This window comes from Melanotaenia boesemani, chromosome 7, assembly GCF_017639745.1.
Source record: "Melanotaenia boesemani isolate fMelBoe1 chromosome 7, fMelBoe1.pri, whole genome shotgun sequence".
In the NCBI taxonomy this organism is placed as follows: Eukaryota; Metazoa; Chordata; class Actinopteri; order Atheriniformes; family Melanotaeniidae; genus Melanotaenia; species Melanotaenia boesemani.
Window position 1 is genome coordinate 1,523,053 of NC_055688.1, and position 12,553 is coordinate 1,535,605.

A 12,553-nucleotide genomic window follows, 5' to 3' on the forward strand; every position below is an offset into this window, starting at 1 on the left:
GCCGCCGCCTCCGCTGCTTTTCGCGGCGGTTTTAGTCAATGGTTTGGTTCCCACCAGGCGCCGCGGTGCCCCAGAAGCGCCTTGTTGCTGCTCTCTGCTAAACATATGTGTCGAGTCTACTTTTGACGTAACTCAGATTTCACAGTTTAGATGTGGGAGACAGGAAATCAGACACAGGAGCAGTGTAAAAGCATCTGGTATTTTTCAAAATAAAAGCGCCTGTGCGCTGCTGAACCATGTAAACATTACGTCTTTAATCGGTCAGGGGTCTCAGTGTTTGTTTGTTTTTTTCATCATGGATGAGGATGCATTTATCCTGGAAGTGAAGAATCACAAGATTCGTGTAATTTGGGCCCATAGCACCCTGGTTCCCGGGGTGTGCGGCTGGAACATCGGGGTGTGTGCTGGCCTACGCCGGGTGGCTGTCTGGGGGGGCCTGGTCCTCCTGGGCATGTTGCGGGCCCTCTGCCTTTGGGGGGTGGGGCGGCCGCCTCTGGGCTCCTGGGGCCCTGGGCCCTCCGCTTGGGCTGCCCTGGGTGGGCCGGTCCCTGGTGGGGCTGGAGTCGTCTTTGTGGTGGGGTGGCTTGGGTTGGTGCTCCGGGTCTGCTGCTGAGGGCCCGGGTCTCTGGCCCTGGTCTGCCTCTGGCCTCCGTGGAGGCGAGGTCGCATTTGCATGATCTCACTCATCACTCTTCATCACTGATCACTCCTTGTTTCTCATGCTCTACATGCTGACACAGTCACTGAGTTGTCCAGTGGGTTTTTAATACTAAGCGATAATTATTAAATTTTTTATTTTTTTTTTGTGTATTTTTCCTGTGAGTTAGTATCTGGTCGCTGTTATGTCTTTTTGATTTGGTTATTATTTAAAAACTCTTAATGACTGGCAGCCCTGTTTTTTCTGTGTGTGTGTTTCTGTTTTTGTTTTTGTAAAAGTTGTAGGAAATGTTCTGGTGTGTTCATGTACAGGTGTAACAGCTTGTTGTCTGGTGATGGTGTGGATTGAAGGGTTGTTTTCTTCTGTCTGTGATCTTTTTGTTTCCTTTCTTCTTTCCCTTTTGCTCTTTTTGCTATTTTCCATCTTTTTCTGTCCCCTCCGGTCAGGTCCAGCAAGATTACATAGATTCCATGATTCAAAGTAAATAAATAAATAAATGAATCAGATTATCCTTACCCATAGGCCTCCCCTTGGCAGAGCAAATTTGTTCAGCACGATACAGCAACCAGATTATCATTTTGCTGCTATGATGCTGGACAGGACAAGTAAAAAAAAAAAAAAAAAAAAAAGATTTGTGTAATTTCGTGATCTTGCAAATCGAGCTAGGTGCACTGCACTTATGGTTGTTCCACCATGCGTGCAGCCATGGAGGGTGGAACAAACCTGCTGTGCAGCTGCAATGCAGCACACACGAACCCCCGCAGGAAATGAGGTGCAACAGACAATAACTCTTTATTTACCCATTACAGTAAACAACATTTATAACAGCACAAACCGAACTTAATAAACATTATTTACCATTAGTGTTTCACTCCCTTCTTGAGCTTATTCCAAATCTATTTAGCTTTTTTATGTGTTACGTGTGGTGTAAATTCCAAAAACAAAAACTCCCAAAAACGGCAAAACGTCTGTTGCAGCTTTTATATTTGTGTGGCGGCCAAGCGGCAACCTCTGCCTTGAAATATGAAGCCGAAGAGGAAGTGCAAAAAAACTGCAGTTCCCCCCTCGTCCACTAGGGGCTCCAAAACAGAGCAAATCCCCACAGACTCCCATGTTAAAAAGACCATCTTCACAGCAGAAATAAACATGTTTAAAACCTGGTACAAAAATCCATTTTAGGATTAATAGGTCAAGTTTACCTTCATGACAACTGTGAGGGGGGTGAATTTTTTTCTAACTTATCCGTTTGGATGTTATTTAGTTTTGGAATCTGGCATAATTAGGGGTGTGTCCTTTTGATTGACAGGAATCAAAAGGACAGGTATTTAGTTGCAAAACGCGACCATTTGGTCTGTGAGTAAGTAAAAAGGTAATAAGCTGGACCCAGGTCTAGAGATGGAACAATCAGAAGGACCCACCTGTTCCTCTCGAGGTTCCTGTCGTGGTTCCTGGGTGGAGTGGGAGGAGCCTGCTGTGGGCTGCTGTAGTTCCTCCCTCCACCAGGACCAGTAGAGATGGGTGAGGCACCCCAGTAGATCTCATTGGAGATCATCTCTATTCCTGCTCCTCCAGCAGAACCCGAGGATCCAGACAACTTGTCCAGACTACCAGGACGAGGCAGCAAGGATACAAGCTGCTTCTGCTCTGTGCGTACAGGTGAAGAGGAAGAGGAGGAAGAGGAGGGTCGAGACATGGGGGACAGGGCTCCACGGTTCAGGCGAGGGGGGACCGGTGGTACCAACCCTCCAGTGTCTGACAAAGACAGGCTGCGGCCGGGCCTGGTTCGGCCCACCTGGCTAGGTCTTCGTCCAGTCTCAGGTGTGTCCTGGGAGCTCAGAGTGTTATAAGGTGTGGGCGTGTCCACTGAGCTCAGACCCTCCAATACAGTGAAGCAGATCGATTCCTGGGACAGCCGTCTGGGAAGCGACGGAGCAGGATCCACCGCTGGACAGAAGTAGACAGGTGCGGTCCTGCGGCGGTTGAAGACAGTTCTGGGTTTGGGGACGGGTTTCACCGCCGCTTTGCTGCTGTCGGAGCTGGTCAGCATAGCGGTGAGGTTTGGAGTCGAGCTGTTTCGGGGTCCGGGTGACTGATGGAGCAATGCTGCGCTGGAACCTCTCTCTACCACCGACTGACAGCGGTCACGTGGAGGATCAGCTCTCTGATTGGCTCTTTGACCCTCTGTCCTCTGGATGTGGCTGACCAATCGCAGGATTCTCTTCCTGTGTCCTGTGGCGGTTACACCCAGACTGACCAATGCGTCATGGTCCAGGTGTGTGAAGTCTCTAGCCAATAGGAGGCTAGCTCTGTGGAAGGTGTCCAGGTACCTGCAGGACAACAGGAAGACTGAAGTCATGTGTCTTTTACAGGCTGCCAATCCGTTCAGTTGGTTTCCTGCCAGAGACCTCGGCTCCGTTCATTACCAAAACAAATGGATGAAATCTGTAACTTAGCTTGTTTTTAATCATGTTTATGTAATTTATGATTTTATTGTGATTTTTTGCTATTTGTAGCTGTCTTCAATTTAATTTAATTTAATTTAATTTAATCTGATTCAGATAGTCATCTGAATTTAGTTAAAATCAGATCAATTCAATTAAATTGAGTGCAGTTCAGATCGGCTGAGTTGAACTAGGTTCAGTTTAGGTAAATTTAATTAATTTAGTTAAATTTAATACAATTAAGTTGATATAAGTTGAATTTAGATCAGTTTAAAATGACTGAAAAAACCAGTCTGGTTGATGGATCTTATCTTTGTCCTGGTTCTGTCCAGGAAGACTTGATGCAATTTATTAACCATTAGTTCATATTTACTATTATCAGAGTGACACGCTCTATTAATGAGAAATCTGGAACTCTGAGATCTTTAAGATCCAGTGGATCTCAGAAACTAAGAGCTTTTTATTTGAGGATAATTTTAAATTCTATTCTGGTTTTAACAGGAAGCCGATGAAGATGAAACTAGAGAAATATGATCTCTGCAGATAACTTTCATTAGGGCTCGCTGTGCGCCAACATGGTGGTTCTGTCCCTGTGTTGTGGTCTGCTCTGGTTCTCACCTGTCCAGATGGATTGCTGCCAGAAGTGTCTCAACTGGCGTGCTCCCATCCAGCGAGGCCATGACGATCAACATGGGGTCTGGGTTGGGTTTTGTGTCGGCCTGCAGCAAACACGGCGGCCATCACTGACCTACAGAAGACAGGCGTCCATCTGGAGGAGACAAAGGCAGCAGCGTCACCTCAACTGATCGTCATGACAACAACAGGTGTCCTTCAGTCTGTGGCTGCAGAAAAATGTGCAGCTTTAACCAAAAACCCCACCAGAACCAGTTCAAAAGCCAAACTTCCTCCATTACAAATAAAAATAATGAATTATCATCAGTCTGTGGAAACATGTTGGTCACATGACTGATCAATCAGCTGACTGGGATGTGGTCACATGGATGGTTGGGGCAGGAGGTGGGACTACGTTTTTACCCTGGTATAAATCCTTCGGTGGTAAACGATCCCCTGGTCTAACAAACAGAACTTGCATTCCCCCCTGTGGCCAGCAGGAGGAGCCACCAGCTTTCCCTGGACGGACAACCTCAGTGAACGGGTCAGAACAGGTCAATAAAACCGGATCTAAAAATAGAAATAAAAGTATTTTCATCACAGCACAGGAGTGTTGGCATCTCCTCAGTGATACCTCCCACTTTGTGGAATTTTCTCCAGCATTCCAGTTGGCAAAGCTGCATACGAGCCAGCAGGTGGCAGATGTGTCCAAACACGGATCTATTCAGTCTTCAGCTCCATTAACTCTGAGATCTGCTGCTTCTCGTTTGGATTTCAGAGGCAAACAAAGACATGGGGTCTGCTCTAGAATGTGCTTTATGCTGAATGTATGTTAACCCTGAGCTGAGGGAAACTCTGGGTTTCTGTTCCAGAAAGACAGGCAAGTCTTATCCGGAGTCTGTTACCATGGTAACTGTCTCTGAAGTAAGGCAAGTGCATGTTGTGGAACCAGTCTGAACAAGTCTGTTTGGATTAAAAAGTGCTCCATGTAGTTAACTCCGCTCATTTCCAGTCCTTCTGCAACGTCAGCCAAGCAGAAGAAGCAGCGTGAACAAAAACCTTTTGACCCAAATCAGACTGAGCATGTGGAACAGAAAGCAGCAAGTGATCATGTGATCAGAGAAAGTAAGAATCACCACTTCGCTGAGAAATTAGGGTACATATGTAAGTAGCAGTAAACCAAGCAGTGCCTTAGAAATGAAAGTGTACCAGTGACAGATCCTTCGGGTGGCCAGAGCTGGCCGTCCACCCCGAGAGGATAAATTCCAAAGTAAAAACCCAGTTTTTAGCCGTAGCTTCTTTACAAGATTTTCCACATGAAGCTTGAATGGAAGAGAATCATCAGTCCAAAAACCCAGGTACCATATTTTCCAGACTATAAGTTGCTCTGGAGTACACATCGCATCAGTCATAAAATGTTTCACGAAGAGGAAAAAAAACATACAGGTCTTATACATACGCGACTTATATAAGTATATATAAGTCACACTGGACTATAAGTCGCATTATTTAGAAATGTTCTTGACAAAATCCAAAACCAAGAACAAACATTTAATCTGGAAAGGCAAGTTATCCAACTACAGAACAGCACACGGAACAACATGTCTGGTATGTTAACGTAACTCCGGGTTTCCTCCAGGACTTCTTTAAACTGAGGGAACTAGTCCCTTTTTACACTTAAAGAGCAGCTGACTGAGGTGCTGAGAAAGTAGAAAATGTTTACATCACATATGTGTATATATATATATATATATATACACATATATATACTTTGATACCATTAGTAAATACTTATGTTCCTTTAAATTATTCTATATTACAATAAATATAATACGACTAAGCCCCAGACTTTACTCTTGAAAAGTGCATGTTACTCAGCTCAACCACAAAAGGGTAAATTTGGCTATGAAGGATATCGGGTTGATACATGTGTGGAGAGAGTTAAAACCTTTGAAGGGAGACGCTACATATTTTTCTAACCCATATTCGATATATTCAAGGACTGGCTACTTTCTAGTGTTTGGTAGAGATTTCCATGAGGTGGGGGATTGCTGACCTTGCGGACCGCAGTCCGGTGTGTTTAAAACGGTTCCTCATACAGTGTTAAAGAAATACATTATGGAGATGAAACACTCACATTGAATCATATGAAGGAATAAATTGAAAAGCATATTACAGAGTTTGTGAAGCTGAATAACAATGGTGAAGTCACACCTCCGAGATGATGGGACGCATGTAAAGCAGTGTTGAGGGGTAAAATATCTGGATACAGATGTCTTTTAAAGAGAGCTAAACAAATAGAGTTAAATCAAAACAAGTGGAACTGAAACAACTGCACAATAAAAACAGAAATATGATGAGGGGGAGGGAAAGCTGGTAAATTACTGTCTTATAAACTGAAAAAGGCACAACATGAAAAACCCAGGAACTAATCTGATCCGCGCTGGAAGCATAAATCTGAATTAGAGGCCGTGTTGGGTGGGCTAGACGCTGAGGAAGCTTTTAATCGTGTAAACAGATCTTTTCTTTTTATAGTTTTGGATGAATTTGGTTTTCACAGTTAGATAACTAAGACAATAGAAGCTCTTTATGATAACCTAACAGCAAGAATTAAAGTTAATGGAGGAGTTTCCAACCCCTTTTCAAGGCACTGCTGCCCAGTTGCCCCCTTTTATTCACCATTTTTATTTAACCCCTGAGCCAGTTGATTATTTAAAGTACAGTCATTAAAGGAATACATATGATGTTTGCAGATGGTACAGTTATCAGCCCAGAACAATCTCGTACAAATAATTCCACTTTCTGGAACAATATGGATCATTTTCTGCATACAAGGTAAATATTTCACATGAGATATGTGGGAATAAATTTACCAGCAGACCTGTCAATTATTTTCACCAAACAGCGGAATTAGGGAAGACAAGGAGATGGGATCTGATAGCAGTTTTAAATGTTAGATCTCAAACTGAAACAGTAAAAGTGTTTTTCTGCCGAGGCTGTCAGTCCCTTCCACTAGAAATATCCGACCAACAGTTCCAGCAGCGGGAAACTCTGGCCGGCCTGCAAGCCAAGAACCAGATACCAGAGTGAACATCTAGCAAATAATAAGCTGGGCCTCGCACCTCTGTGTTTTGAACCTTTTAGTATGTTGGTGTAATCCCAAAGCAGTGCTGGGTGGAGGGAGCGTGAAGGGGCAATAACAGAGGAGTTTCCACTCCAAGCAGCAAAGTGTCGACGAATAAAGTAACATCTGGATTTGTTTACCAAACTGTGGAACAAGGTAATAGCTCTAATCATTTAAAGGCTATACAAGTCTTCCTGAATGCGTACGGTTCCAGATCAAACCAAAAAACCACATGAAACTTTGCAGGGGTCTGCAACAAAGGGAAGGGAGCTCGCTGCATGGAAAACTGACATGGGAAGAGGAAGGAAACTCGGCTAGTCTGGTGAAGGTTGGGAACACCTGCAATGGAAAACTTATGTTCAACACTATGAAGAGAGTTTTGCTGGAAAAACTTTATTAAATTTTTCATCACTCCAGCTCAGAAAAGGCTCCACCAGTTCGTCTGAGTGTTGGAGACAGTCTGGATCCCAGGAGACAAAGCGTGTCCACACCTGCTGGTCTAGTTCTACTTTTCCCTTTTTGGCAGGAGGGGAATAAAATATTGAAATTAATATTCCAGATGAATATTCCTTTTGAGTTTACATCTCTAGGAAGTTCACCAGACTTCTTCTCTAATGATAAAAAAAGGCTTTCCTTGTTGTGGAAAGCCAAAACAAGGAAGCGGTTAAAACCAGAAACACGTGTTGGTTCTGACACGTCTGTAGTCTCCCATGTCTCAGCTTCCTTTAGAAAGATTAAACATGCAGCCTTGTCCATGTGAAGATAAACTTATTTCAGGCAGGAAGCAGAAAAAGACCTCATGAAGAAGACGTTCAACCACCTGGACTTGAACTGAAATGGATCCAGTAAACATTCCTGTTTAAACTCTGACAGAAGACGATCCAGAACCATGAACAGAACCAGTGGAAACAGTAGAAGAAGAAATAAAGCGCAAACAATGACACACACACACACACTCAGCGGTCAGCAGGATCCAGCAGGAAGGCTGAGGAGGAAGTGAGTCATGGCAGCTTCCTCCTTCCAACCTTCTTCCTTCTCCAGCTTCTGTTCTGACCTGAGATCAGCTCGTCTGACGGACAAAACAAAGACACTGCGTTCTCTGCCACATGTTGTGGAATTTTATTTATCAAAGATCACACACTAAGTGAGAATCAAACAAAGTATTTAATTAAGAGCTGATCAGCAATGAGAGTCACATAGTCAGAAAGATCTGCTAAGTGAGTCTGAAGAGGTACATGTGTGCTCTGGTTAATATAGCCAGAGCCTGAGCTGATAACATCGAGGTCGAAGGTCATTGTAGTAAACCCCTCATGGCCTGGTACAAGGAAGAAAAGAAAAGGGGGAAGGGGAGCTCACTAAATCCTTATCTGGGTACACAGTCATTCTCCTCCCTGAGTAAAACATAAGCCAAGCTTTAACAATGCAAAGTGTAGTCTACAGAATATAAGGGTATGTGTAAATTTTCCATTACACACACCTGCACAGGTACACAGGAGTCAGGTCGGAGGTCAGGGAGCAGCAGGTAAACAGGCAGCACAGAAAACCTGTCAGCTGATGGAGACAGAGTACAGTTTTTTTAAAAACGCTGTCCAGTAAACATCCAGCAACTTTCCTCGTGTCTCATGGCCAGGGCCGAAGCTCTCTGATTGGCTGGTTCCTCTAAACCCAGCAGCAACATTCCGGTTATTGGTCAGGAACGTTTCTTGTAACGTTTGATTTTCCAGAGGTCGCATGATCAGCAGCAGGAAGTGGTCGCTGTCCTCAGCTTCACACCAGAATCGGGTCAGAACCTGACGGGCTGATCAGAGAAGAAAAAGAGAAGCGGGTCACAGAGGAGGGAGAACATTCCAGAACCAGGAGCAGCTTTCCAGAGAGGCAGGAAGTCTGTCAGGCTGCAGATAAAGATGGAGGCGAGGAAATGCAGCAGGAGGATGCAGACGCTCCCTCTGCGGCTGGAAGACCACCTCACTGACCAGAACCAGGCCCAGATCAGGTCTACAGGCCCACAATGGCCAGAACCAGGCCCAGATCAGGTCTACAGGTCCACAATGGCCAGAACTGAAGCCAAGATCAGGTCTACAGGTCCACAATGGCCAGAACCAGGCCCAGATCAGGTCTACAGGCCCACAATGGCCAGAACCGAGGACCAGATCAGGTCTACTGGTCCACAATGGCCAGAACTGAAGCCAAGATCAGGTCTACAGGTCCACAATGGCCAGAACCGAAGCCAAGATCAGGTCTACAGGTCCACAATGGCCAGAACTGAAGCCAAGATCAGGTCTACAGGTCCACAATGGCCAGAACCAGGCCCATATCAGGTCTACAGGCCCACAATGGCCAGAACCGAGGCCCAGATCAGGTCTACTGGTCCACAATGGCCAGAACTGAAGCCAAGATCAGGTCTACAGGCCCACAATGGCCAGAACCGAAGCCAAGATCAGGTCTACAGATCCACAATGGCCAGAACCGAAGCCAAGATCAGGTCTACAGGCCCACAATGGCCAGAACCGAAGCCAAGATCAGGTCTACAGATCCACAATGGCCAGAACCGAAGCCAAGATCAGGTCTACAGATCCACAATGGCCAGAACCGAAGCCAAGATCAGGTCTACAGATCCACAATGGCCAGAACCAGGCCAAGATCAGGTCTACAGGCCCACAATGGCCAGAACCAGGCCCAGATCAGGTGTACAGGTCCACAATGGCCAGAACCGAAGCTGTGATTACATCATTGGTGTGCAATGTTCTGTAGAAGTAACCATATTTAAATCCAGTATTATTTCTGTTTCAAACATCATTCAATCAGACGTCGTCCTGCATTGTTCAGTTTCAGTTTCTTTTCAGTCGGAACCATCTGTTCCTCTGTCAGATCAATAAAGGTCCTTCAGTCCTGAAAGGTTCCAGAGATGACAGAACTAGAACCCGAGTAAAATCTCCATCAGTTGTTACAGCGACTGAACACAACAGCAAATATTTTGGACTATTTGCTGTCACTGTGCATGTGTGTGTGTGTGCACGTGTGTGTGTCTTTGCTGCTGACCTGTTTGCTGCGTCCCACCCACTCTTGTTGCTGTACAGAACCAAACCAGCCCAAAGTGCTCGACCCTTTCCAGAACATCTCTGGTGTGAAAACGACCAATCAGAGAGAGGGCTTCAGTAACCCCCCCCACCTCACCTCTTCACCCTGGCCCCTCCCTCTTCTCTGCGAGCTGTAATCAGCTCTGAATCAGAACAAAACACAGGAAACAGCCGTCCTTCAAGCTGCTGCAGAGGAAACACAACGGCCTCAGGACGTCCTCACTGCAGGACAACACAACGTCTCCTCAGACACCAGGAGTCCTGGACCCTGCTGCATAAAGGCAGCCTTCATCATCACCATTGTCATCATCTGTCAGGCTGTATGACATGTGAATTTATCTTTAGTGATAATCTAGCAAACAAGGAATTTATCTACCATTACCTGCTGTCAATCAACCATTCAGTCAAACATCTTCTGTGTGACGTCACCTGAACTGAAAGTCAGCGACGGCTACGAGACCAACAGAAACTTTATCCACGAAATCTCGCCTCATTGTTACAAACAAGGTGAGCGTTGTCAGACGAGAGCCGCTCCGATCAGACTCACCTGGTGTTCGAGCTGCAGGTGGAGGTTGAACAAGATCCGTGGAGACAAAAACTTCTGTCAACGTCAACAGAAATACTTGCAGGAAAGACGCATTAAAAATACTCCATACATCAACCCATTTTCTATACTGCTTGTTCTAATACAGCGAAGCTGGACCCTGTCACAGCAGTTAGCAGGTGAGAGGCAGGTCCACCCCGGACGGGTCGCCAGTCCATCACAGGGATGGACAAGAAGCACCCACTCCGTCCTAGGGAGAATTTAGAGTGAACAGTTAGCCTGAAACGCATCTCATGGAGACTGTGGGAATAAAAAAACAAAAAAAGACAAAAAAAAAAAAAAAAAAACAAAAAGGATGCTTATGACGCCAAACTCAACTGGTTGATAAGATGATTAGCTTTACATTATTATTATTACATTTAACCAGAACATGTTAAGGTTGTTCAACCAGAAAACTGAACCAGAACGTTTAATTAAAACATTCAACCAGTAAATTTAACTAGAATATTCTATCAATCCTGCAGGTCTTCGATGTCTCCCTGTTCAGCCCGATCAGGCTGACCCATCAGTCTGACAGCGGCCCTGCAGGACCAACCTTAGACAGAACACCCAACATGTTCTAAGCTGAACTTCATACGGCAGCGATCACAGAAGGTGGAATACCTGAAGAACATTTATTTCCCATTAGTGTTTGCAGTCATATTCAGCTGTGAATCTGGAGGAGGTAATATCGAAAAAGACTCATTTGTCAGTCATTATCAACAAATCAAAAATAAACCACAGGACAGGGTCTATGGCGGCAGCTATGATGTAATATTCCACTGGTTGCTATGGTGATTGCTGTGTTTTCAGACAGAGGCAAACGAGAAACAGAGCCTGAAAACACTCGCTGAGCTGGTGAACTGTGATCAGTACGGACACGCTGATGGACGGACGCGCTGATGGACGGACGCGCTGATGGATGGACGCGCTGATGGACGGACGCGCTGATGGACGGACACACTGATGGACAGACACGCTGATGGACAGACGCGCTGATGGACGGACACACTGATGGACGGACGCGCTGATGGACGGACGCGCTGATGGATGGACGCGCTGATGAACGGACACACTGATGGACGGACGCGCTGATGGACGGACGCGCTGATGGATGGACGCGCTGATGGACGGACACACTGATGGACGGACACACTGATGGACGGACACGCTGATGGACAGACACGCTGATGGACAGACGCGCTGATGGATGGACACACTGATGGACGGACACACTGATGGAAGGACGCGCTGATGGACAGACACGCTGATGGACGGACAAGCACACACTGATGGACGGACACGCTGATGGACGGACGCGCTGATGGACGGACACGCTGATGGACGGACACGCTGATGGACAGACACGCTGATGGACGGACGCGCTGATGGACAGACACGCTGATGGACGGACAAGCTGATGGACGGACGCGCTGATGGACAGACACTGATGGACGGACGCGTTGATGGACAGACACGCTGATGGACAGACGCGCTGATGGACGGACAAGCACACACTGATGGACGGACGCGCTGATGGACGGACACGCTGATGGACGGACACTGATGGACGGACACGCTGATGGACGGACAAGCTGATGGACGGACGCGCTGATGGACAGACACTGATGGACGGACACGCTGATGGACAGACAAGCTGATGGACGGACGCGCTGATGGACGGACGCGCTGATGGACGGACAAGCACACACTGATGGACGGACGCACTGATGGACGGACGCGCTGATGGACGGACGCGCTGATGGATGGACGCGCTGATGAACGGACACACTGATGGACGGACGCGCTGATGGACGGACGCGCTGATGGATGGACGCGCTGATGGACGGACACACTGATGGACGGACACACTGATGGACGGACACGCTGATGGACAGACACGCTGATGGACAGACGCGCTGATGGACGGACACACTGATGGACGGACACACTGATGGAAGGACGCGCTGATGGACAGACACGCTGATGGACGGACAAGCACACACTGATGGACGGACACGCTGATGGACGGACGCGCTGATGGACGGACACGCTGAT

General features: G+C 46.6%; 1 protein-coding gene across 3 annotated transcripts in view; it reads right to left on the bottom strand.

Moving 5' to 3' along the window:
* arap3 (ArfGAP with RhoGAP domain, ankyrin repeat and PH domain 3) overlaps window positions 1–12,553 on the bottom strand; it is a 54,854-nt gene that overhangs the window by 27,553 nt on the left and 14,748 nt on the right. For all 3 annotated transcript variants that reach the window (XM_041989586.1, XM_041989584.1, XM_041989585.1), the window contains exons 2-3: window positions 3,718–3,868; window positions 2,077–2,985 (exon numbers count right to left, since the gene is read on the bottom strand). In XM_041989586.1, the coding sequence (XP_041845520.1) occupies window positions 2,077–2,985; window positions 3,718–3,791 (983 nt within the window). In that variant the 5' untranslated portion in view covers window positions 3,792–3,868. The remainder of the gene's footprint in view (window positions 1–2,076; window positions 2,986–3,717; window positions 3,869–12,553) is intronic.